This window comes from Rhinopithecus roxellana, chromosome 14 (genome assembly GCF_007565055.1).
Source record: "Rhinopithecus roxellana isolate Shanxi Qingling chromosome 14, ASM756505v1, whole genome shotgun sequence".
In the NCBI taxonomy this organism is placed as follows: Eukaryota; Metazoa; Chordata; class Mammalia; order Primates; family Cercopithecidae; genus Rhinopithecus; species Rhinopithecus roxellana.
The window spans coordinates 76,268,161-76,296,127 of record NC_044562.1 but is presented as its reverse complement, the minus strand read 5'-3'; the positions used below and the strand labels follow the sequence as shown (position 1 = coordinate 76,296,127).

The window sequence follows — 27,967 nt, the reverse complement described above, 5'->3', positions numbered from 1 at the left end:
CTCCCGAGTAGCTGGGACTACAGGCGCCCGCCACCTCGCCCGCCTAGTTTTTTGTATTTTTTAGTAGAGACGGGGTTTCACGGTGTTAGCCAGGATGGTCTCGATCTCTTGACCTCGTGATCCACCCGTCTCGGCCTCCCAAAGTGCTGGGATTACAGGCTTGAGCCACCGCGCCCGGCCTCAAAATATTTTTAATTTCCCTTGTGACTTCTTTTTTGACCCGTGAGTTATATAGAAGAGTGTTGCTTTATTTCCAAATATTTGGGACTTTTCTAGCTGTCTTAGTGTCACTGATTTCTGAATTAATTCTGTCAAAGTCAGACAATATAGTCTTATTTCAGTCCTTTTAAATTCATTGAGCCTTGTTTTATAGCTCATTATATAGGATCTGTTTGGTCAGTGTCTTAGGTGCACTGAAAAATAATTTATATTCTGTAGTTTTATGTAGTGTTCTATAAGTGTAAATTGACATAATAGTATTAAAGTCTTTTATATTTTTACTGTCTTTCTAGCAATTATGACAATTGAGAGAACTGTTGAAATCTCCAGCTGGAATTGTGGATTGTCTATGTCTTCAGTCATTAATTTTTGCTTGATGTATTTGCAGTTCTGATATTAGGTACATACAGATTTAGACTTCCTATGTCTTCTTGATGAAGTGACCTTACTCATTATAAAATGTTTCATCTTTATCTCTGTCCCCTCTTTAACCCATCTTGCTTTATATTTAAGTCTACTTTGTTAGATATTAATATAGAAATGAGAATGTTTTAAACCTGTGAGAAATAACATCATGTTTATATGCTGATGGCAATGATCTATCAGAGAAGGGGGAGATTATATAGGAGTATTTCTGGGAGTATCAGAGAAGGGGAGTATTTGCTGAGTAATATCCTTGACAATGTAAGAGGGGGAAGTATTTTATTAATCAATGGAAGGATTAGCCTTAGATAGGAGCATGGAGAATTTCTACTATAACAAGATGAAGGAGAGTATACAGGAATTGCTGCAGTAAGCTAAACGGTATAGAGGAAGCATTTTGTGCAGTTTCTTTTCTGAATGCTTCTGTTTCCTAAGTGAGATAGGAAGCAGGTCGTCTGTGGAGAATGTGCTTACAGAAGAAGGCATTGGAGGTTTGAGGAAATAGTCATCTAGGTGAGTGGGAGGAGTGAGTAGACTTGAGAACTGTTACGATTGTCAGGTAGTACTAGGGGCCCACTTCAAGTTCTCATGAATATAAAGTGAGGTCAGTCACGTCCAGATGAAAGTGTACCACAAAGAGTAGATATATAGTCAAATTCGACTAGAGTGGGTTTTTGTTTTTTTTTTTTTGAGACTGAATTTTGGTCTTGTCATCTAGGCTGGAGTGCAATGGCACAATCTCGGCTCACTGCAACCTCCGCCTCCGGAGTTCAAGCGATTCTCCTGCCTCAGCCTTCCAAGTAGTTGGGATTACAGGCACCCACCACCACGCCCGGTTAATTTTTGTATTTTTAGTAGAGGCAGGGTTTCGCCGTATTGGCCAGGCTGGTCTCAAACTCCTGACCTCAAGTGATCCACCCGCCTCGGCCTCCCAGAGTGCTGGGATTACAGGCGTGAGCCACTGTGCCCGGCCTAGAGTGGGTTTTTTTTTTTAACCAGTCTGCTATAAAAAAAATTAAGGGCAAGGGATTGAGGATGTTTAGGATGGAGTGATAATATTGATGGGCCATGGAATTCTGCACTGGAAAGGGAGGAAAATGAAGATATGAAGTAGAAGAGGGACAGTGAAATTATGTTCAAATCAATTCATTGTGGCCAAGCACCGTGGCCCATGCCTGTAATCCCAGCACTTTGGGGGGCCGAGGCAGGTGGATCACGAGGTCAGGAGTTCGAGATCAGCCTGGCCAACATGGTGAAACCCTGTCTCTACTAAAGATACAAAAATTAGCCGGGCGTGGTGGCACATGCCTGTAATCCCAGCTACTTGGGAGGCTGAGGCAGGAGAATTGCTTGAACCTCGGAGGCCGAGGTTGCTGTGAGCTGAGATTGTGCCATTGCATTCCAGCCTGGACAACAAGAGCGAAACTCCGTCTCAAAAATAAAGAAAGAAAAAATTCATTTTAAGTCTTGGTGGGGGTTTAAGAATTGTTAGAATTGGGGTATGGTCGGGTGTGGTAGTTCACGCTTGTAATCCCAGTACTTTGGGAGGCCGAGACAGGAGGATCACTTTAGCCCAGGAGTTTGAGACCACCTTAGGCAACATAGGGAGACCCCATTTCTACAAAAAATAAAATATTAGCCGGGAGTAGTGGTGCATGCTTGTGGTCCCAGCTACTCAGGAGGCTGAGGCAGGAGGATCACCTGAGCCCAGGAGGTTGAGGTTGCAGTGAGCTGTGACTGACTGTGCCACCACACTCCAGCCTGGGTGACACAGCCAGACGCTGTCTCAAAAAACAAAAGCAAACAAAAGAATTGGGGGTATAGGGAGTGAGGTAGGAAGACAAATGGTGATGGTAAGATAGTACAATATTTGAAATAGAGATTAAGGGGGTGTAATTGTAAATAATGATAAATAAAGGTTAGGGCACAACATGAGAATAAGTGGCTAAGGTACAGTAAAGATAAAATTCTTGGGGAGGAATCAAGGAGCTCCAAGGCTGGACTGGAAGATTGATTTTCATTAATTTTGAAGTTACCAAGATTTAAGGCAGTTGTAGTGTTGGAAAGTGCAACAGTGAGCCTGGAGCTAAATTATTCAAAGAATGAGGGAGAGAGATGGAGCATGAGCTTCAAAGCGGTTTGTTCTTAGGGTGTGGAGAGAGAGACATTAGTCTGAAACCAGCAATGAGCAAGGAGGATACCTTCTTCTAGCAGTATGAAGATGGAGAAAACAACCACTACCTGAGAGGTCTGTAAGAAAGGAGCATCCTTAAGGAAGACCCATGTGTGCCAAAGAACTGTTAGCACAGGATAGGAGAGCATTTGATACAGAGGTTGGGGTTATGGAGAATTTTGGTGGTAACTGACTTCTAAGTTTCACAGTGGTCACAATGAGTTGGGAAGGGGTGGGAAATTAGATGAGTAGTTTTATACTACTGTATAGGGATGAGAATCCCTGTGATAAGGGAATTTTTAAGGATTGGGCTGCTGTTAATGGGAATAAAGAGTGTGATGGGATTAATTATGGCATCTCCAAGGAATATTTAATGTTGAGATACCTCATCTTGCAGATTGATTGTGATGATGGGAATGTTGCCAGCACATTGGGGCCACCCTTATGTTTTAAAATTATATAATTAAGCTTGTTTTTCAATTCAGCATGGCTAGGAAAGGATGTATTGGGCAGTACGCTAAAATTTCGGTTATTTAAAGAACACAGGATTATGAATAAACTTAGATATAGTCCAGAATACAATTAGATACTATGCCCCGTGGGGGCCAGAATCCATTTATGTCTGCATTATGAGCACCTGTTGATAGATCATATATATTAAATGTGTTAAATACTTAAGTATTTATTTATTTATTTGAGATAGGGTCTGGCTCTGTTGCCCAGACTGGAGTGCAATGGTGTGATCTCAGCTTATTGCAACCTCTGTCTCCCAGGCTCAAGTGGTCCTTCCACCTCAGCCTCCCAAGTAGCTGGGACTACAGGTGTGTGCCACCACGCCCAGCGAATTTTTATGTTTTTTGTAGAGATGGAGTTTCGCCATGTTGCCGAAGCTGGTCTTGAACTCTTAGGTATTTATTAAACAAGCTTTAAAAATTGATTAAAATAATGTGCCTTGGTGATTTCTTAATTTTACTTTTGGTTAATAAGACATGTAGACTATATCTTCTTTCATGCATCTTGCCTCTCCAGAAACTACTGAAGTGATTTTGAGAACTAGAAAGTATATGAACTTATCACCATACATGGTGGTTCATGCCTGTAAAAGGTGGTGCCACTGACAGACACAAAGATTGGAGGAGAAAGCTGGCTCTGGTGGTACTGTTGCTGCTGGTAGTTGAAGCCAGGAAAAAAGATGAACTCTTAAAGAAACACACTGAAAGAAGGGCAGACCAAGGGCCAAGTCTTGAAAAATGCCTATTATCTAAGGAAGTGGAAGCTAAATAAACCAGGTTAAGTCAGAAAAACAAGGAAGTAAATCAGGATAGTATATAAATGAGAAAGGAATAATAATATTTCAGGTAGAAAAAGAGTTTAATAACATCCACTGTTATGGAGTTCAACGAGAGTGAAGAAAAGCAAAACCACTAATTGTACAATAAAGTCATTAGTAACTCTGAAATAGCAGTAGCATGATGGATAATTATAGTAACTGAGCTGTAGGAAAAAGGGTGGCTGAAGGAGGAGGATCGCTTGAAGCCAGGAGTTTGAGGCCAGCCTAAGCAACGTAGCGAGACTTTGTCTCTTAAAAAAATTAAACAATTAGCCAAGTGTGTGGCACACACTTATAGTCTCAGCTACTTGGGAGGCTTAAGCACAGGAGATCAAGGCTGCAGTTAGCTGTGATTGCACACTGCCTCCAGCCTGGGCAAGAGAGGAAGACCCCATCTATCTATCTGTCTGTTTACTGATTCTCGCTCTTTAAAGGAACTATATCTAAGAGTAGAAGCAATAGGGCAGGGCAGGCATGGTGGCTCACACTTAAAATCCCAGCACTTTGAGAGGCCAAGGCAGGAGGATTGCTTGAGGCTGGAGGAGTTCAAAACCAGACTGGGCAACATAGCAAGACTCTGTCTCTACAAAAGAAAGAAAGAAGCAACAGTAAATACATTCAAAAGGAAGAATCATTGCAGGCCCTATGTTCTATATGGCAGCAGTCCCCAACTTTTTTGGCACCAGGGACCAGTTTAGTGGAAGACAATTTTTCTTCAGACCAGGGAGGGGGTGCTTAGGGGTAATGGTTTTGGGATGATTCAAGTGCATTACATTCATTGTGCACTTTTTCTATTATTACATTGTAATTATAATGAAATTATTATACACCTCAGTGTGGAATCAGTGGAAACCCTGAGCTTGTTTTCCTGCAGCTAGACAGTCCCACCTGGGGGTGATGGATACAGTGACACCTGAAGTGTTTTGCTTATGTCCAGTCTACTCTGTAATCTCGTTTTGGTTGCTGTCATTGCAGAAAACCCTACCTCACGAAGAGAAGATGTTGGAAATGGAAGCAGGCTTTTCAGTACTTTTGTGGCAATCTCAGGATGTTCTGCCTTGATTTTAATTCAGAACATAAGGAGATGTGAAGTTGTCTGAATACTTTTTTTTTTTTTGAGACAGGTCTCACTCTGTTGTCCACGCTGGAGTGCAGTGGCACGATTTCAGCTCACTGCAACCTCCGCTTCCTGGATTCAAGTGATTCTCATGCCTCAGCCTCCCAAGTAGCTGGGACTACAGGCGCATACCACCAAACCCCACTAAATTTTGTAATTTTAGTAGAGACGGGGTTTCGCCATGTTGCTCAGGCTGGTCTTGAACCACTGGGCTCAAACAGTTCGCCTGCCTCAGCCTTCTAAAGTGCTGGGATTACAGATGTGAGCCACCACACCCAGCTTCAAATACACTTTTAAGGCCACCTTCATTTGGAGTCTCAAGCAGTTGACCCTGTTCCAGCACGGACAAAGTCGATTCACTTGACTTATTCAAAAATGGGTCACGGATCCATTCCTTCCCAGTTCAGGGTTCTTTTATGGTTGGGAAATAATGCTCAAACTCTTTTGAAAGCTGAGATAGGTGATCGTGCACCAACTGGGAGTAAGAGGACCCTGTGAGCCAGGGCCTTTCAAAATCTCTGCTAATGTTTGAAACATGTCAACAATCCCAGTGTTCACTTGTCACCCTCATACTTCCACTTTGGCTTTGAAAGCAGTCACTTTATCTGCCAACTTGAAGACAATTGTTGTTCTCCCTTGAAGTGATAGATCAAGTTTGTTAAGCAGGTTGAATATGTCGCAAAAATAAGCAAGTTTTGTGACACATTCTATGTCACTGAAATGTGCTGCCCGTGGTGACTGTTTTTCTAAAAGAAATCTCTGGAGCGGCTATTGTAACTCAAAAACTTTAGCCAGTGATCTACCTTTAGAAAGCTATCTCACATATAAGAGAAAATATGTGTGCTCTGTGCTCTGTGCCCATCTCCTCACAGAGCGGTGTGAACAGGTGTGAGGTAAGGGCATATACTTTAATGTGGTTGATAATTTTAATTACATCCTGCAAAATGTTAAGTTCAGGTGACATTTTTTAGCTAGCCAGCATTACTCAGTGGATGAAATAGTGCGTAGATTCACATTTGGAAGCGACTTCTTTTTCTTTTCTTTTCTTTTCTTTTTTTTTTTTTTAAGACAGGGTCTCACTTTATTGCACAAGCTGAGTGCTGTGGCACAGTTACGGCTCACTGTGGCCTCAACTTCCTGAGCTCAAGCAGTTCTGCCCAGGACTACAGGCACATGCCACCACACCCAGCTAATTTTTTTTTTTTTTTTTTTTTTTTTTTTTTTTGAGGCGGAGTCTCGCTCTGTCGCCCGGACTGGAGTGCAGTGGCCGGATCTCAGCTCACTGCAAGCTCCGCCTCCCGGGTTTACGCCATTCTCCTGCCTCAGCCTCCCGAGTAGCTGGGACTACAGGCGCCCGCCACCTCGCCCGGCTAGTTTTTGTATTTTTTTAGTAGAGACGGGGTTTCACCGTGTTAGCCAGGATGGTCTTGAACTCCTGACCTCGTGATCCGCCCGTCTCGGCCTCCCAAAGTGCTGGGATTACAGGCTTGAGCCACCGCGCCCGGCCTTCAGCTAATTTTTTATTATTTATAGAGGAAAGGGTATCACTGTGTTGCCCAGGCTGGTCTCAAACTCTTGGACTCAAGCGATCCTCACACCTCAGCCTCCCAAAGTGCTGGGATCACAGGTATGAGCCACTGCGTCCGGTCAAGGTGACCTCTTTGACCTGAATAATGAAACCAGAAAGCTGTTCAGTCATGGCAGCCGCTTCGTCCATGCTTATACCAACACAAAATGACCAATTCAGTTTTCCTGATACATAATCATTCAAAGACTTGAATAGTTCTGCAGTGTGGTATTGGTTGGCAAGAAAAGTGCACACAACGTATCCTCATGCACATCCTCCTGAAATATATTGCACAAAAACAAGCATTGTTGCCGTGTTGTCCACATTGGTAGACTCGTCAACCTGGGTTGTACACCATGGTGACTCACCCCTCTCTAACAATTGTGCCTCAGCATCCCCTGCTACTTCATCAATTCTTCTAGTTATGGTATGAGCCTAAGGAGGAACATGTGCCACCTTTTGAACTGGAGCCTCTCCTAAAAGTTCACGACAAATGTCCTTAGCAGCAGGCAGGATCAACTCTTCACTAGTAGTAAAGGGCTTCTTAGTTTCAGCAATGTGGTTAGCCATTAAGAATGATGCTCTCAGTGCAGACACATTTGATGAAGTGATGGCCTTCAGTAAATTGCTTCTGTTCTTCATGTTCATGTTTTTTTCTTTTGAGAACTCCAAAGGCTTGTCTTTTAATGCAGGGTGCTTGGTCTCCATGTAACTAAGCAGTTTTGAAGGTTTCGTGGCTTTGTTGGATAGCTGGTCACCATGTACTAGAGCTTGGAGAATGTGAATCACTTGTTGCAGTGAACCTATAATTTAAGTAGGACTCTTGGTATTTTACATGCAGCTTTATTTTTGTTGGCAGTCTTAGAGTCTTCTGCTGTCTCATCATTGGGTCTTTCCCCTTTTTCAGAGAAGCTCTCCAGTGACATTTGTTTTTTACTCATTTTGGCTAGGGTTAGCAAAAAGACTTAACCAAAACTGTGACTGAGACAAGTGTACAGTGTGAGAAAGAGTCACAGATGGAAGTGGCAAATAAAATAATGGGTTGGCAACATGGGGACTAAAATAAATGTTGGATTCTGACTTATAGCCTGCCACTAGATGCAGCTGTACAATGGAACTACATGAATTCACTTGACACCATAAAGCCTGCCACCAGATGCAGCTTTATTGTCACTAGCCACTCACTACTCACTGATAAAGTTGATGGGTTTTTTTGTTGTTGTTGTTTTTTTTTTTTTTTTTTTTTTTGAGACGGAGTCTCGCTCTGTTGCCCAGGCTGGAGTGCAGTGGCGCGATCTCGGCTCACTCCAACCTCCACCTCCTGGGTTCAAGTGATTCTTCTGCTTCAGCCTCCGGAGTAGCTGTGATGACAGGTGTGCGCCACCATGGCCGGCTAAGTTTTGTATTTTTAGTAGTGACGGGGTTTCTCCTTGTTGGCCAGGCTGGGCTGATAGGGTTTTCATATGAGTCTGCAAGCAATTGATTTATTATGGTCTCTATGCAGTCAAACCTCTCTGCTAACATTAATCTGTATTTGCATCCCCTCCCCAGTGCTGGTATCACTGCCTCAGCTCCACCTCAGATCATCAGGTATTAGATTCTCATAAGGAGCATTCAACTTAGATCCCTTGTATGTACAGTTCTCAATAGGGTTTTTGCTCCTATGAGAATCTAATACCACCGCTGATCTGATAGGAGGTGGCACTCAGGCAGTAGTGCAAGCAGTGGGGAACAACTGTAAGTACAGATGAAGCTTTTCTAGCTTACCCACTACTCATTTCCTGCTGTGCAGCCTGGTTCCTAACAGGCCACAAACCAATATATGGGGTTTGCGGACCCCTCCTATAGAACAATAAGGTGCCATTTAGTATTCCAGACCAAGCTTCCATTTTTCTACAAAAGCGTGAGTGACATAGATTGTTTTTGTTTTTGTTTTTGAGATGGAGTCTTGCTCTGTCAACCAGGCTGGAGTGCAGTGGCCTGATCTTGGCTCACTGCAACCTCCGCCTCCTGGGTTCAAGCGATTCTCCTAGTTCAGCCTCCCGAGTAGCTGGGATTACAGGTGCACACCACCACACCCAGCTAATTTTTGTAATTTTAATAGAGATGGGGCATCACCATATTGGCCAGGCTGGTCTCGAACTCCTGACCTCAGGTGATCCACCTGCCTCAGCCTCCCAAAGTGCTGGGATTACAGGCGTGAGCCACTGTGCCCAGCTGTGACATAGGTTTTTAGTACTTATTTTGAATTGTTTCAGTTTTTTATACTGTTTATTTTTTCTGAGTATCAGGGTAATACATATTTTGCAGAAAATTTGGAAAGTACATAGAAGTAGATGAAATAAAAATTATCCATAATTCATCACTCAAAATGCCTACCTCTGTATTATAATTTGGGTTGTTTTCTTCTAGTATTTTTTATTATATATTCATTTCTATTGTTTCTCTTTTATAAAATCGAGGTTACCATATCATGTTCTGTTCACTTTGCATTGTGAACATTTTCCTATGTTTGTCATGATAACATGTTTAATAATTATGTAAGCCATTTCATGTACTTACTGTAATTTATTTAATCATTCGCTTGTGACATTTGGATTGCTTGTTTGCTGTACTGCCATAACTGCCTTATAAAGACTTGAAAATATTTAATGTTTCTGATATCCTAGAGAAAGTTCACATTTTATACATGTTCTCAAGTAACATATATATATATCACACTGATTGAACCTTAAATCCACTAAATACCAACTTTTAGTTCCTGTCTTCTGTGGACCAAATTTTTTATTATTAAATATTAAAATATTAAAACTCACTAATTTGGATGACGTGCATCAGAAGAAGGCCAATCTGAATTTTAGAAATAATTATAACTAGGCTTAAGACAACTTTTCTTACTCATTACTTGTTCTTTTCTTTATGTCTTTTTACCCATCACTACCAAAATGTCATATAACATACATACTATATTTGAAAATTAATTTTTCAGAATTTCTAGATATTTCCAAACATTTTCAAACACTAGAGATGTAGTAGTTGTGACTTTTTAGGTTAATGAGTCTGGACATATTTGACTATTTTTTTTAACGATTACAGGCATACAAAAAATACAGTGCTGGCTGGGCATGGTGACTTTGCCTATAATCGCAGCACTTTGGGAGGCTGAGGCGGGCGGATCACCTGAGGTCAGGAGTTTGAAACCAGCCTGGCCAACATGACGAAACCCTGTATCTACTAAAAATGCAAAAATTAGCTGGACACTAATTTTTGGGTGGTGGGTGCCTGTAATCCCAGCTACTCGGGAGGCTGAGGCAAGAAAATTGCTTGAACCCGGGAGGTGAGGGTTGCCCTGAGCCAAGATCACGCCATTGCACTCCCGCTTGGGCGACAGAGAGAGACTCTGTCTCAAAAAAAAAAAAAAAAAAAAAGGAAACTAAGCAATGTCTGTGATCCCATCACTTTGCTTTTTCAAATCTTAACATTTGGCTGCATTTGCCTAGACCTCTTTTTTTTCTTTAAATTTTGTTATGAAAAATTTTAAACACAGAACAATTGAGAGAATAAAACAATACTCATGTATATTTAACACCTAGATTCAACAGTTAACATTTTGCCATATTTGCTTTAGTATGTGTGTATTTTTGCTGAATTATTTGACAAGAGGTATCTAAACATCACAACACTTTCCTATAGTGTATCTCCTAATATATGGACATTCATATATATATACCATAATACTGTTATCACACTTAAGAAAATTAATGGTAATTTTTTTCAATACCGTGTAATTTCTGGTTTTCCTAGTTGCCATCAAAACACTTTAATAGCTTAAAAAGAAATTAGGCCAGGCATGGTGGCTCACACCTATAATTCCAGCACTTTGGGAGGCTGAAGTGGGAGGATGGCTTGAGCCCAGAAATTGGATACGAGCCTGGGCAACAAAGTAAGACCCCCATCTCTATAAAAACAAAAAAATTAATTGTTCATGGTGGTTTGCGCTTGTAGTCTCAGCTACGTGAAAGGCTGAGGCTGGAAGATCTTTTGAGCCCAGGAGTTCAAGGTTGCAGTGAGCTGTGATTGTGCCACTGCACTCCAGCCTGGGTGACAAGGAGACCCTGTCTCAAAAAAAAATAAAAATAAAAAAAATTACTTAAACAAGGATCCAGTAAGGATTATGAACTGCATTTGGTCATAATGTTTCCTTTTTTTTTTTTTTTTTTGAGACGGAGTCTCGCTCTGTCGCCCAGGCTGGAGAGGCTGGAGTGCAGTGGCCGGATCTCAGCTCACTGCAAGCTCTGCCTCCCAGGTTTACGCCATTCTCCTGCCTCAGCCTCCCGAGTAGCTGGGACTACAGGCGCCCGCCACCTCACCCGGCTAATTTTTTTTTTATTTTTTAGTAGAGACGGGGTTTCACTGGGTTAGCCAGGATGGTCTCGATCTCCTGACCTCGTGATCCGCCCGTCTCGGCCTCCCAAAGTGCTGGGATTACAGGCTTGAGCCACCGCGCCCGGCCTGGTCATAATGTTTTTTAAATAATCTCTTTTAATGCAGAGCAGTCCCTTTCCGTCCACATGCAACTTTCCCCCTACATGACATTAATTTATTTGGGAAACTAAAGTCATTGCACAGAACTATTAGATAAATCTACATTCTGGATTTGTGTATTTCCTTTTGATGTTAGTTTAACTTCCTCCTCTTCCTCTGTATTTCCGGCAAATTGGAAGGTAAAAAGCATGATTAGATTTAAGATAAAAAATTTTGGTGAGAAAACTTCATGGGTGATGCAGCATACAGTTGGTCATTGAACAACACTGCTTTGAATTGTGTGGGTCCACTTACACACGGATTTTTTTTTTCTACCAAATGCAGATAGAATATACAGTGTTTGGGACACCAGACAGAACTACAGGACTTGAGTATCGTGGATTTTGGTACAGTCAGGGGTTCTGGAGCCAGTCTCTTGAGTATACTGAGGGATGACTGTACTTCATATTGCATTGAATCAGGAGGCACATAATGTTCTGTCCCACAATGAATGATGCTAAGTTAGATCATTTGGAAAGCAGGTGACTACCAGATCTCTACAGTGAAAATATATCTTTTCTTCTGTAAATTAGTAATCTGCTGGTGATACTTTGGCATGCAGGGAATGACTTGGTCTGTGAGGACAGTGTTAGAAATTTTTCATCTACAATTTATCTTTTTTTCCCCCCCGCCGAGACAGAGTCTCTCTTGGTCGCCCAGGCTGGAGTGCAGTGGTGCTATCTCAGCTCAATGTAACCTCCTCCTCCCAGGCTCAAGCAATTCTCATGCCTCAGCCTCCAGAGTAGTTGGGATTATAGGGACCCACCACCATACCTGGCTAATTTTTATATTTTAGTAGAGACGGGGTTTCACCATGTTGGTTAGGCTGGTCTTGAACTCCTGACCTCAAGTGGTCAGCCTGCCTCAGCCTCCCAAAGTGCTGGGAATACAGGTGTGAGCCACTGCGCCCGGCCCTGCAATTTATCTTTTCGTTTTTCAATTGCTTAAGAATTTTTTTTGGCCGGGCGCGGTGGCTCAAGCCTGTAATCCCAGCACTTTGGGAGGCCAAGGTGGGCGGATCATGAGGTCAGGAGATGGAGACCATCCTGACTAACACGGTGAAACCCCGTCTCTACTGAAAAATACAAAAAATTAGCTGGGCGAGGTGGCGGGCGCCTGTAGTCCCAGCCACTTGGGAGGCTGAGGCAGGAGAATCGCATGAACCCAGGAGGCAGAGCTTGCAGTGAGCTGACTCCAGCCTGGGTGACAGAGCGAGACTCCATCTCAAAAAAAAAAAAAAAAGAATTTTTTAATGAATAAAATTTTCTTCGTAAGATAAATTTGATCAGGAAAATGTCCAGTATTTCAGTACTCAAAACAAATACAAATAAAAATAACAAAAGGATACCCATTCCATCTTAGATTGATAGAAATTAAAGTTGAGGGTACAGAGTATCCTTGAGTACAGCATAGTGCTTTCAAGGATGTAGGGAACAAAGGAGTTTACAAGCTGTGGGTATATAAACTGCTTATGGGTATATAAACTGTTATAATATTTTTATAGGGCACTTTAGCTATATATATAATTTTTTTTTTCTTTTTGAGACCGTCTCTGTCACCCAGGCTGGAGTGCAGTGGCATGATCTTGGCTCACTGCAACCTCTACCTCCTGGATTTAAGCGATTCTCCTGCCTCAGCCCCCCCCCAAGTAGCTGGGTCTACAGGCATGCGCCACCACAGCCAGCCAATTTTTTTTTTTTTTTTTTTTTAAGAGAGAGAGAAGGTCTCGCTCTGTTGGCCAGGCTGGAGTGCAGTGGCACGATCTTGGCTCACTGCAACCTCCGCCTCCTGGGGTCAAGCAATTCTTCTGCCTCAACCTCCCAAGTAGCTGGGATTATAGGTGTGTGCCACCATGCCTGGCTAATTTTTGTATTTTTAGTAGAGACGGGGTTTCACCATGTTGGCCAGGCTGGTATTGAACTCCTAACCTCAGGTAATCCGCCCACTTCGGCCTCCCAATGTGTTGGGATTACAGGCATGAGCCACTGTGCCTGGCCTAATTTTTGTATTTTTAGTAGAGACGGTTTCACCATGTCAGCCAGGCTGGGTGCGAACTCCTGACCTCAGGTGATCCGCCCGCCTTGGCCTCCCAAAGTACTGGGATTACAGGCATGAGCCACTGCACTTGGCCACTTTAGCAATATTTATATAGCAATATTTATGCAAATATTTCGGTACTCTCCCCCTAGTTTTCTACTGCCAGCAATTTCCCCTGTGTATACTTATAAAAGTACAGCAGGATGTATATAAAGATGTCATTGCAGTGTTACTTTTTAATAGCAAAAAACAAACAAACATGAGAACCACATAAATGTCATCTAGTAGTCAAAAAGAATGACTTCATCAAACTCAGGTTATTGTTACTATCAGAATGTTTCTTACAGCATCCTGTTTTCATTTGCTGTAACTTTTCTTATCTCAAAGTGTCTTTTTGTTTTTCCTTTACTCTTTGCATTGTGCATAAACATATGGAAAAATAAAAACTAAATCAGGTGCCTCTGTCATACCTTGTTGCCTTCTAATTCTTAGAATAAGTAAAGCACTCAAAGTAATAGTTTAACTTTCATTGTTCATTAGTCTCTTGAGAATACAGTGTAAATAAATCATATAATGGAGAAGTGACACTTTGAGTAAGAAAAATGTTGGCTGTATCCTAGTTATACTGAAATTCATGAAATAGAAATACCTGTCACCTTCAATATCTTTAATATCTCTATTTTTTGTCCCTTTAAACAGTTCGTTTTCCTGAAGATCTTGAAAATGACATTAGAACTTTCTTTCCTGAGTATACGCATCAACTCTTTGGGGATGAGTAAGTAACTTAGTAAAATGTTTGCCAAATTAGTATGGGAAAAAAAAATTTCATTCTTTTTCTTTGAGGAAATCAATTTTTTATTTTCTTTGCTCTTATTTTTTATGTGGTTTATCTTAAAATACATAACGGTGGTTTTTTTTTTACATTGAGACACCAGTCATTTTAATGCCTACCATTTAGTGCTATAAATGCATTATTTAATTCTCACAACAGTATTAATGATGGTATTATTATTTGCTACTTTGTGCATTGATGGAATTGGGTAATTGTTTATGAACATACAAATGGCTGGAGTGTAGATTTTAGGCAATCTGACTCCAGAGCCCATAATCATAACTACTACTTTTTTCTGCCTACCATTTTGCTAAATTACTTCTAGTAGCATGTATTCCCCTAAAGCTGTAATAGAAAGCTTAAGTTGTTGTTCTGTGATTAAATAAGCAGTTGAGAGAAGTTTATTTATTTATTATTTATTTATTTATTTTTGAGATAGAGTCTCACTGTCATCCAGGCTGGAGTGCAGTAGTGTGATCAAAGCTCATTGCAGCCTGAACCTCCTGGGCATAAGCAGTCCTCCCACCTGAGCCTCTGAGTAGCTGGGACTACAGGCACACACCACCATGCCTGGTTTTTTTTTTTTTTTTTTTTTTTTTTTTTGTAGAGATTGGGTCTCCCTATATTGCCCAGGCTGGTCTTGAACTCCTGGACTCAAGTGATCCTCCCACTTGCGCCTCCCAAAGTGCTGGGACTACAGGCATGAACCACTGTACCTGCCCTGAAGTTTATTTTTTAGAAGGAACTTTAAAGATATGTCCCAGGCCGGGTGCAGTGGCTCATGCCTGTAATCCCAACACTGTGGGAGGCCAAGGTGGGCAGATTGCCTGAGGTCAGGAGTTCCTGACCGGCCTGGCTAACATGGTGAAACCCCGTCTCTATTAAAAATACTAAAATTAGCCAGGCGTGGTGGCACACGCCTGTAGTCCCGGGTACTCGGGAGGCTGAGGCAGGAGAATCACTTCAACCCGGGAGGCAGAGATTGCAGTGAGCCAAGATCGCACCACTGCACTCCAGCCTGTGCGACAGAGCGAGACCGTATCAAAAAAACAAAAACAAAATAAAGATATGTCCCAGTATATTTAACACTGCTCTTTAATTTCCTATACGTTGATTACATCATTGAAATAGTTACTTTTTAAAAATTTTTGAAAACATTTCACATTTGCAGAAAGTTGCAAGTACAGTGATCTCTGTATATTTTTTTACCTGGATTCACCAGTTGCCATTTAGCTACATTTGCTTTAATCATTGTCTCTTCTTCTTCTTCTTGTTGAACCATTTGAGAATAGGTTGCAAATATATCCTGATCCTTTACCCCTCATTTCTCTTCAGTATATATTTCCTAAAAGTAAAGTTAATAATCGTGGAAGAGTTGTAAAAGTTCAGGAAATTTAACGTTGATACAGAGTCTCGCATTGTTGCCCAGGCTGGAGTGCAGTGGTGCTATCTCAACTCACTGCAACCTCTGCTTCCTGGGTTCAGATGATTCTCCTGCCTCAGCCTCCCAAGTAGCTGAGCTTACAGACGCCCGCCACCACATCCAGCTAACTTTTGTATTTTTAGTAGAGACAAGGTTTCACCATCTTAGTCAGGTTGGTCTCAATCTCCTGACCTCAAGTGATCACCCACCTTGGCCTACCAAAGTGCTGGGATTACAGGCATGAGCTACCTACCATGCCTGGCCTGATACAGTACTATCTTCTAATATACAGTCCGTGTTTCAGATTTTGTCAGTTGATTTCTGGTAATCCTTTTATAGCAATTTTCTCCAATCCTGGATCCAATACAGAATCATACTGTATTTCGTTGTCATATCTCTTCATTCTTCTTTAATCTGAAACATATCCTCAGCATTTGTTTTTTCCTAACAGACATTTTTGTAGGGTATAGGCTAATTTTGTAGAACTGTTATATTGGATTCATTTGATTGGTTTATTTGTGATTAAACTCAGATAATGCATATTTTTGCTGTGCCATTACAGAAATGGTATTGTGTCCTCAGTGTATCACATCAGGAAGTCCGTGATACTAGTTTGTCCCTTGTTGGTTAAGTTAACTTGGGTCACCTAATTTAGAGGTGGCTGCCAGGTTTTTCCACTATAAAGTTAATGTTTTTTCCTTTGTCGTTTATAAGTAGTTTGTAGGGAGATTCTGTGAGACTGAAAATATCCTGTTTTCCATCAAGCTTTCACCCAGAAGTTTTAGCATCCATTAATGATTCTTGCTTGAATCATTTACTATGATGATTGTAAAATGGTGATTTTGTAACTCTTCCATACTTTTCTCATTTATTAGTTGGGCGTGCTACTATAAGAAAGAGCTCTTCTTCTTCCCCTTATTTATTTCTTTATTTACATCAGACTCAGGGATTTTGTTTTTGTTTTTGTTTCTTGAGACAGATCTTGCTCTGTCACCCAGGCTGAACTGCAGTGGTGCGATCACAGCTCACTGCAGCCTTGAACTCCCAGGCTCAAGCAGATCCTCCCACCTCAGCCTCCTAAGGAGCTGGGACCATAGGTGGGTACCACCATGCCCAACTAATTTTTAAAAATTTTTTGGCCGGGTGCAGTGGCTTACACCTGTAATCCCAAAACTTTGGGAGGCTGAGGCGGGAGGATTGCCTGAGCTCAGGAGTCGGCAACCAGCCTGGGCAACATGGTGAAACCATGCTCTACTAAAATACAAAAAATTAGCCAGGTGTGGTGGCGTGCGCCTGTAGTCCTGGCTACTTGGGAAGCTGAGGCAGGAGAATTGCCTGAACCTGGGAGGCAGAGGTTGCAGTGAACTGAGATTGCACCACTGCACACCAGCCTGGGCAACAGAGCAAGACTCCGTCTTAAAAAAACAGAAAAAAAATTTTTTTTTTTTAAGAGATGGGGATCTCCCTGTGTTGACCAGGCTGGTGTTGAACTCCTGGACTCAAGTGATCCTCCTGCCTTGGCTTCTCAAAGTGCTGGGATTACATGTGTGAACCATCACACCTGGCTAAGGATTCTTTTAAAATTCAGTGGGTTATGTACAGTCTGCTTCTGCTACTAATTTTGATGCTCAAATTGTCCCAGATTTGGCAAGTGGCCACCCTTTCAGACACTTTTGAGTCTTTCTGATATGTCCTTATAATTTTGGTGATACTTTACTTCCTTGCACAATAAGATGCTTCCAGATTCATCTTGTACTTTCCCTATTAGTTCTGTAGTCAATCAGTCTCCCATGGAACCCCTGGTTTGTTGTAGTAGGAAAGGGTATTTAGACATAGTGGACATTTAAATATTTCCCTTCGTGTCTTTTTCCCCCCATGCATTATTTTAACATCATTGACGTATTTCTTTTTTTTTTTTTTTTTTTTGAGACGGAGTCTTGCTCTGTTGCCCAGGCTGGAGTTCAGTGGCCGGATCTCAGCTCACTGCAAGCTCCGCCTCCCAGGTTCACGCCATTCTCCTGCCTCAGCCTCCCGAGTAGCTGGGACTACAGGCGCCTGCCACCTCGCCCGGCTAGTTTTTTGTATTTTTTAGTAGAGACGGGGTTTCACCGTGTTAGCCAGGATGGTCTCGATCTCCTGACCTCATGATCCACCCGTCTCGGCCTCCCAAAGTGCTGGGATTACAGGCTTGAGCCACTGTGCCCGGCCGACATATTTCTTTAATGTGTGGGAGTTTTGGGGTTTTTTGTGTGTTTGTTTTTTGAGATGAAGCCTTGCTCTGTTGCCCAGGCTGGAATGCAGTGGCTCGATCTTCTCGGCTCATTGCATCCTCTGCCGCCTCCCAGTTCAAGCGATTCTCATGCCTTAGCCTCCCGAGTAGCTGGGACTACAGGCCTGTGCCACCACACCCAGCTAATTTTTTTTTTTTTTTTTTTTTTTTGTAGTTTTAGTGGAGACGGGGTTTTGGCATGTTGGCCAGGCTGGTCCCAAACTCTGGAGCTCAGACAGTCTGCCCACCTCAGCCTCCCAAAGTCCTAGGATTACAGGCGTGAGCCACTGCATCCAGCCATATTTAATGTGTGGCTTTTTGTTGTTGTTGTTTGCTTGTTTTTTTGAGATGGAATCTCACTCTGTTGCCCAGGCTGGAATGCAGTGGTGCAATTTCAGCTCACTGCACCCTCCACCTCCCAGGTACAAGCGATTATCCTGCCTCAGCTTCTCAAGTAGATGGGACTACAGACATGTGCCATCACACCCAGCTAATTTTTGTATTTTTAGTAGAGACAGGGTTTCACCCTGTTGGCCAGGCTGGTCTTGAACTCCTGACACAGGTGATTCACCTGCCTTGGCCTCCCAAAGTGCTGGGATTACAGGCATGAGCCACTGTGCCCAGCCTTAATGTGTGTTTTGTTTTGAGACGGAGTTTTGCTCTTGTTGCCCAGGCTGGAGTGCAGTGAATGGCGCAATCTCGGCTCACTGCAACCTGCACCTCCTGGGTTCAAGTGATGCTCCTGGCTCAGCTTCCTGAGTCACTAGGATTATAGGCACCTGCCACCATGCCCAGCTAATTTTTGTTATTTTCAGTAGAGATGGGGTTTTGCCACGTTGGCCAGGCTGGTCTTGAACTCCTGACCTCAGGTGACCCACCTGCCTCGGCCTTCCAAAGTGCTGGGATTATAGGTGTGAGCCACTGCACCAGGCCTTTATTGTGTTTTTAAGTCAACAAATGTCTCTTCCTGCAACGAATTTCTTGTGAGTTTTTCATTATTAATGTACAGATTAGGCATTTTATGTGCTTTCACATATTAATAATTATATCTTATCATACATAAATTAATGCCAAAATTTCAGCCTTTTATATTTTAAACAGGTTTTACTTTATTATAAAAATAATATTTTCTCTTTGGAGTTCTATCTTTAAAGAGACATTGTTTTATTCTCTACGTTTTACTACTTTAAAAAATGTGTGTAGTAATATCTTAGTGGATAAGATCTAGTTTTACAGATAGTGCTTCTTTTTAATTTTTTGAGACAGAGTCTTGCTCTGTTGCCCAGGCTGGAGTGCAGTGGTGCAATCTCAGCTCACTGCAATTTCCACGTCCTGGGTTCAATCTATTCTCCTGCCTCAGCCTCTTGAGTAGCTGGGATTACAGGCAACCACCACCACACCATCGTTTTTGTGTGTGTGTGTGTGTGTGTGTGTGTGTGTGTGTGTGTGTGTATTTAGTAGAGACAGGGTTTCACCATGTTGGCAGGCAGGTCTTGAACTCCTGACCTCAAGTGATTACCCCCCCCCCTCCCCCGCCTCAGCCTCCCAAAGTACATGACACTGCTTCTTTCAAACACTTTTCTTTCACAATTCACTTTCTAAAAAAATCAGAATACAGCTTTATTGCGATATATACTGTGCAATTCATTTATTTAAAGTGTACAATTCAGTGGTTTTTAATGTATTCAGAGTTGTGCAAACACAGTCATTTTTGGAACATTATCATTACTTCCATCAAAAACCCTAGAATTCATTAATAGTCACTTTCCTTTACCCTGACCCCTAGTCTTAGGCAGTCACTAATCTACTTTCTGTGTCTATAGATTTACCTATTCTGGATAATTTAGAGTTCACTTTTTAGAAGACTTTTAAGCTGGAAAAAGGAATATTAAGCATAAAAGGAATATTAAGCATAAATGTGGTGGAAAAATTAGCAGCAGTTCCATATCCATGGGGTGGAAAAATTAGCAGCAGTTCCATATCTGCCTGTTGAGTTCATAGAGCAGTTTACTTGTGATAAGGTAGGTGCTATCACTGCAGCTCTGGATTTTGGTGATTCAGTAAGCGGTAAGTTGGAGGGACTGGTCCAAGGCTTGGTAGCTGCTTGCCTAGCCAGCTCCTAGTTTAACACTACTTCTGTCATTTGAAATGCCTTCTAATACTGGTAATGGTAGCAGCAGCAGCAACAGTAGCAATAGTATTAAATGTCTGACATTTATTGAGTACTTATACAATGTGCCAGTTTTATAAGTAGTTTACATGTATTAACTTACTCATTTAACCCAAACAACATTCCTGACTTAGGCAACATTCCTGAGTTATTCAATTTTAGATGAAAACTGAAGCACATTTTATTGTAGATTTTTTTTTTTTTAAGTATAGTTTAAAATCTTGAAACGGCCCATGAAGTTAAACTTGTTTATATGTAGGGTTAATACTTTTTAATGACTGCAGAAATTCATTCTCATTATTGCTATTTTTTCCATTTCAGTGAAACTGCTTTTGGTTACAAGGGTCTAAAGATCCTGTTATACTATATTGCTGGTAGCCTGTCAACAATGTTCCGTGTTGAATATGCATCTAAAGTTGATGAGAACTTTGACTGTGTAGAGGTAAGAACAGAAATGCTTTTTTAACTGTTTTCCAATTGAATTTATTTTAAAATAGGTTTTAGGCCATGTGCAGTGGCTCATACCTGTAACCCCAGCACTTTGGGGGACTGAGGGGGGCAGATCTTTTGATCTCAGGAGTTCAAGACCAGCCTGGCCAACATAGTGAGACCCCATTTCTCAAAAAAAACGCAAAAATTAGTGGGGCATGGTGGCATGTATCTGTAATCCCAGCTATTCAGGAGGCTGAGGTTGGAGGATGGCTTGAGCCCAGGAGGCAGAGGCTACAGTCGGCTGAGATCATGCTACTGCACTACAGCCTGGATGACAGAGCTAGACCCTGTCTCAAAAACAAAACAAACAAATAGGTTCTAAAAATTAAAGGTTTGGGCTGGGCGCAGTGGCTTGTTCCTGTAATCCCAATGCTTTTGGAGGCTGAAGTGGGAGGATCTCCAGCCCAAGAGTTGGAAACCAGCCTGGACAACCCAGTGAGACCCTCAGCTACTTGGGAGTCTAAGGTGAGAGGATTATTTGGGCCCAGGAGCTTGAGGCTGCCAGTGAGCCATGATGACACCACTGCACTCCAGCTTGGGCAACAGAACAAGACCCCATCTCTAAAAAAAAAAAATTAAGGTTTGAGGGAGAAGAGAATCTGTTACATGGTAGTTTTAAAATCACATTCTCAGGCTGGGTGCGGTGGCTTACACCTATAATCCCAGCACTTTGGGAGGCCAAGGTGGGCAGATCACCTGAGGTCAGGAGTTCGAGACCAGTCTGGCCAACATGGTGAAACCCCGTCTCTACTAAAAATACAAAAGTTAGTTGGGCTTGGTGGTATGCACTTGTAATCCCAGCTATTTGGGAGGCTAAGGCACGACAATTGCTTGAATCCAGGAGGCAGAGGTTGCAGTGAGTTGAGAATACACCACTGCACTGCAGCCTGGGTGACAGAGTGAAGCTGTGTCTCAAAAAAAAATTAATTAATTAAATAAAATCATATACTCAGTCTATAGTTATGGAGGCATTTGCCGCCCTGTCATTACAGTTAACCCTGTGATCGTGATCCTGTTCTGTTTCCTGCGTGGACCTTCCCCATAAAAATTTTTGCCTTTGTGATCAGAGTTTTATTTTTTTTGCCAACTTTTGTTTTTTATTGTGTTTATTTCCTATAAGTCAAAGAAGATGGAGGGAAACAGCTAAATTTTCCACTTTTACTTAGTGTAGAATCTATTGAAGTTTCTCTTGCTACATTTCTAATCCCACAAATTTTGCTAATATATTCCTTTATGAATGGAATACATGGATGATCAAGCTGATCACATTATAAAACTATTTAAAGCGAGTGGATCAAAAGGGGATAAAGTAAAGAGAGAGAGAAGGCCGGGCACGGTGGCTCACGCCTGTAATCCTATCACTTTGGGAGGCTGAGGCGGGCGGATCACCTGAGGTCAGGAGTTTGAGACCAACCTGGCCAACATGGCGAAACCCCGTCTCTACTAAAAATACAAAAATTAGCTGGGTGCAGTGGTGCATGCCGTAATCCCAGCTACTCCGGAGGCTGAGGTGGGAGAATTGCTTGAACCCAGGAGGTGGAGGTTGCAGTGAGCTGACATTGCACCACTGCCCTCCAGCCTGGTCAACAGAGTGAGACTCTGTCTCAAAAAAAAAAGAAAGAAAGAAAGAAAGAAAGTGCCGCTTCTACTGAGGAGACTGAGGCAGGAGGATCCTTTGCAGCCAGTAGGTTGAGGCTACAGTAAGGTAAGTATGATCATGCCACTGCACTCCAACCTGGGTGACAGTGAGACCCTATCTCTTACAAAAAAAAAAAAAAAAAATGGCTAGGCCTGGTGGCACATCTGTAATCCCACACTTTGGGAGGCCAAGGCAGGTAGATCACCTGAGCTCAGGAGTTCAAGCCAGCCTCGGTAATATGGTGAAACCCCATCTCTACTAAAACACACACACACACAAATTTGCTGGGTGTGGTGGTGTATGCCTGTAGTTCTGGCTACTCTGGAGCCTGAGCTGGGAAATTGGCTTAAGCACAGGAGGTGAAGTTTGCAGTGAGCTAAGATTGTACCACTGCACTCCAGCCTGAGTGACAGATGCAGACCCTGTCTCCAAAAAAAAAAAGAAAAAAACAAAACAAAAAAAGAAGTGCCTCTGGTTGGTGAGGGCTTAGAACAAAATGAGGAACATGTGTTTGGCAACTGGAGAAAAGGAAATCCTTGTTCTATAGTGGCAGAAAGCCTAGCTGAGTTATGTCCTGCAATTATATGGAAAGGAGAACTTACTGTAAGCAGTGAACTTGGATGTTTAGCTGAGGAGGTTTTTATGCACAGTATTGGAGTTGTGGCCTGATTTCTGGCTGCTTATAGTAAAGTGAGGAAAGAGATAAATTGAGGGAAGAACTGTTAAACAAAAAGGATACAGGAGTTGATGATTTGGGAAATTCTTAGCCTATCCAGATTTCAGAAGACACTAGTTAGCATATTCATTGTCAGGAAAGTGGGAAGTGTGTTCTGGAGAGAAAGCTGTAAGTGTGACAGGATAACCTTTTGCTTGTGCTGAAGGGATTAGGCATGTGACTCATGGGTCTCCTCAGTTGTCTCAGCAAAAAGCTGGGAATATAGATCTGGGGAACATCTGTGAAGGACCCTCTTGTCTAATGGTATGAACCCTCATGACGTACACAGGTGACTCAAGGGTTTTGAGAATTAAAACTTTATAGTGCAGCTTGGACTGACAGGACAAAAATGGAGGAAGGCTGTATGAACTCTCCAAATTCCACAGATAGGAAACAGGCTAATAAAACTGCTCAGTTGCAAGCATGTGCTACCTTTAAAGAAAACGGAAGAATGACTCTGAGGGCAAAGCTTTGGGTCCAGAGGGTGGAGTTGCAGGGCACAGTTATTCTTAGGCCTTGAAACCTAATGGAATTTGCCATGCTGAATTTTGAAATTGCTTGGTAGCAGTGGCTCCTTTCTTCCTTCCATTTTCTCTTCTGGAATGAGAGATTCTATAACTGTTGTCCTATGCCTGTCCTACCATTGTCTTTTGAAAGTGATACTGTGTTTTCTAATTTCACAGGCTCATAGGTGGAGAGGAATTTTGCCCTACGATGTATCATAGCCGGAGTCTTACCTATAGCTGATTTAGATGATGAGATGTGTGACTTTTGAACTGATTATATCTAGATGAGATTTTGGACTTGAGTTGATATTGTAATGGTTGAGACTTCTAGGAATGTTTGAATAGAATGAATGTATTTTGCATCTGGGATGGACATGAATCTTTGAGGGCCTTAAGAAAATTTTATTTTAGACTTGTTCTGTTTCAGAGCATTCCTTATTTAAGGGCATTGAAACTTCATCAAGCGTTACTTCACAGAGGTGATTTTTTTAAAGATTAAATCCCATTTTGTCACTAAATCATATATATAAAATTGAAAGTTAATTCTTATAGCAAAATCTCTTTCCTTTGCACTTATAAATCCAGCAAGTTTTAGTAAATTATATCTGATATACTGTTGGTAATAGTGTGTTAGACACAAGTATGGAAAATGAAATATATTACTTCATACTGTATGTCATAACTTTCTTCTGCAGAAGTAGCAGTTCCTAATGAATTAACAATGAAACCAACTTTTTCAGGGCTTTAAACTTACTTTAACTGCTGACTTCACCTCTTTTGCCACCCCATACCCCATCTATATTTTTGGTTAAAACCTCCTCTCATTACTGGAACTGACTGACTTGGCCCTTTTTTATTATTTACATTTTGAGGGATTTGTTATATTGTAAAGGTTTTGCCCAAAGTCATACAACTAGTAAATAGTCAGTATTGGACTAGGGGATGATTATTTAGTGTTAGTATGCATAATATATAATAATATCCTGATTAAAAGATGTTAGGAATATTTTTGACCTGTTCTAAGAGGATCCAGGCTCTTGTGCTTACTGCTTTTTCTTTCTCTCTCTCCCTTTTTTTTTTTTTTTTTTAATTTTAAGTTCTGGGATACATGTGCAGAACATGCAGGTTTGTTACATAGGTATCTTTCTCCTTTTTACCCTGTGGTTTTTTTCCCTCTTATTAAAAAATTTTTTTGTTTTAATTTTTAATTTTTTTTAGAGATGGGGTCTTGCTATACTGCCCAGACTGGCCTCAAACTCCTGGCCTCAAGCAATCTTCCCACCTTGGCCTTACAAAATGCTTGGGATTGCAGGCTTAAGCCACCATACCCAGCCTTCTCCTGTGTTTTATGCCATGCACTGCCAGTTTACTGCTATCATTGTAAGGGGCTTCACACTAGCAGACCCCTTATGGTTAAAAGTACCATGTTGGTAAGCTGGATGGAATCTGATTACTTCATACTATATGTCATAACTTTCTTCTGCAGAAGTAGCAGTTCCTAAAATATTAACAATGCAACCAACTTTTTCAGGACTTTAACTTCTGACTTTACCTCTTTTGCCAACCCTATGCCCCATGTATAACACAAATTATGCATAGCATGAAAAAGATCTGCAATAGTTTCATGTAATAGGAATTGTGCATAGCATGAAAAAGATCTGAAGTAGTTTCATATTCATTCAACTTTAGTACTAGAAGTATTTTGAGTACTACTTGTTTTGTGTGTGTGTGTGTGTGTTTCCCCACTTCCCAGCCATGTTTGAGATGACTGAGCTTGCCAGATAAATAATATGTCACTACCTTTAATATTTGTTTTAGCCGGGCGCGGTGGCTCAAGCCTGTAATCCCAGCACTTTGGGAGGCCGAGTCGGGCGGATCACGAGGTCAGGAGATCGAGACCATCCTGGCTAACCCGGTGAAACCCCGTCTCTACTAAAAAATACAAAAAACTAGCTGGGTGAGGTGGCGTGCGCCTGTAGTCCCAGCTACTCGGGAGGCTGGGGCAGGAGAATGGCGTAAACCCGGGAGGCGGAGCTTGCAGTGAGCTGAGATCCGGCCACTGCACTCCAGCCTGCGCGACAGAGCGAGACTCCGTCTCAAAAAAAAAAAAAAAAAAAAAAAATTGGTTTTAATGTAGTTTGTGTCCCACGATAACTTTTGAAATTGTGCAGATACAGAAGTGATTCTGAGTAATACTGTAGTGGTTTGATGTTTGAAAAGATTTAATCTTAGATTAACTAGCATTTAACACATTTATTAAAATAGTGTTTTATCATAATCAAATATATAGATTGCTAAATTCTCCAGACCCAAGCCCAGCTAGATATTCTTATTAAAAATGCAGGTGATATTTTTCCTTGTGTGTTAATCCACTGTTGGAGGGTTTTTGGTTTTTACAGTTGCAGCTGATAGCACTGAATTGATTTCTTCCAAAGGAACTATTGACTTAGTTATAGATAAATCTTTTAAATACTTCATGCAGTGAAAATAGCTGTGTATTTGCATTGACATCTAATTGTTCCATTCTTGAAAATTAGGTTTTTCCATTTAGAAATACTGTGTTAGGAGTAAGGAATCAATATTTTATAATGTCTTTTTGTAGAATTACTTATTTGCTTTGTGGTCAAAGATCACTTATATTGAGTATCCAAACAAAGACTTTTTTCCCCTTACTAAAAATGATTGGGTAGGGGATACGTGGGTCATGGGCTTGCGTCTTCTATCTCAGTTTGCAGTGAGTGTTCATTCCATAGTGCCTTCTGTTCTTGATGCCAGCGATACAGTGGCAGACAAAGTCATGGAGCTTACGTTCTAGCCAAGAGGAACAGTCAGTAAACAAAATAGTAAATACACAAATTCAGGTAGTATTATGAAGATACATTTTGCTCATTTCTGAATAATGAAGGAGGAACCAGCCATGTTATAAGCTGAGGGTAAAACTTACTAAGCAACGGGACTAGCAGGTACAAAGGCTCTAAAAAATACAGCATTTTTGTAGTGCAGAAAGATTAACAGGGTTAAATCATGGTGATGGAGAGAGGGGTAGGAGATGGTTGAAGGGGATGCAAAGCTAGATCTGTAGGATCTTCTGTTGTGTGATAGGTGTTTGCAAGAAATAAGAGTAGTTGGCATTCTTCAGAGGCATTCTTAAGTAGGTGGAGGTCATAAACGATGTGATTTATATTTTTAAAATATGATTCTGGCTGCCGTGCAGAGAACACTGTATGGGGCAAAAGTGAAAGATGAGAGACTGGAATATTGCAGTGTTAGAGGTGACACTGGACTTAGTTGTCAGAGTAAGGAACATTTTGGAGGTTTGCTGTTGAATTAGATGTGACAGATGAGGAAAAGAAACAAGGAAAACCCCATTGCCCAAGCAACGGGGGTTCAATTATGGTACTGTTAACTGAGAAGATGATAGAAGAAATAGGTTTAAGTGGAAAATATCAAAAATTTTATTTTGGATGTTAGGTTTGAGTCTATATATTAGGGCTTTGCAGATCATACTACATAGGTGGTCAGCAGCCATAACATCTGTTTAGAAGTTATTTATTAGGATTATGTCATTACATTAATTTTTAATCATCCATTCTTTTTCTTTTCCAAGCTGAATGCTCTAGTTGCACCTAAAATTCTTTAGTCACAATTAAGATGCCTATAAAATCTCTACTAGCCATCATCTTTAAAGGAAACAATTCTGAATTTTACAATACAATAAACTTGATTATTCAGACACTGATGATTTTTTCATCTGGTTGTCCTTGACCTTTGCTTTTATTAACACCTCCTGTTCTGTGCTTGTAATGCCAGCTGCTCTGTAGGCTGACTCAGGAGGATCATTTGAGGCCAGAAATTTGAGACCAGCCTTGGTTACATAATAAGACCCTGCCTCTTAAAAAAAAAAAAAATGGCTGAGCATGGTGGCTCAAGCTTGTAATCCCAGTGCTTTGGGAGGCCAAGGTTGGCGGATCACTTGAGGTCAGGAGTTTGACATGGTGAAACCCCGTCTCTGCTAAAAATGCATAAATTAGCCAGGTGTTGTGGTGCATGCTTGTGGTCCTAGCTACTCGGGAGGCTGAGGAAGGAGAATCACTTGAACTCGGGAGGTGGAGGTTGCAGTCAGCCGAGATCACGCCACTGTACTCCAGCTTGGGCAACAGAGCAAGACTCCATCTCAAAAAAAAAAAAAAAAAAAAAAAAAAGCTGGGCATGATGGCATGCTCCTGTAGTACCAGCTACTTGGAAGGCTGAGGCAGAAGGATCTCTTGAGCCCAGGAGGTCAAGGCTGCAGTAAGCTATGGTTACACTACTGTATTCCAGCCTAGGTGACAGAGCAAGACTCTTGTCTTAAAAACAAAAACCTCCTGCCTTCTCTTGGGGGTAATTTCATTGCCTTTTAGTGAAGTGGTGCGTAACTAAGATTGTTGTCTTGCTAATTGCTAGCATTTCTGGGAAAGGTTTGATATAGGAA

At 41.5% G+C, this 27,967-nt stretch overlaps 1 protein-coding gene across 1 annotated transcript in view; it reads left to right on the top strand.

Annotated features, from left to right (window-relative positions):
- Positions 1 to 27,967, top strand: part of HAT1 (histone acetyltransferase 1) — a 70,819-nt gene that overhangs the window by 12,890 nt on the left and 29,962 nt on the right. Inside the window, exons 3-4 of the mRNA XM_010377593.2 lie at positions 14,150 to 14,225; positions 20,466 to 20,586. Of these exons, the coding sequence (XP_010375895.1) occupies positions 14,150 to 14,225; positions 20,466 to 20,586 (197 nt within the window). The remainder of the gene's footprint in view (positions 1 to 14,149; positions 14,226 to 20,465; positions 20,587 to 27,967) is intronic.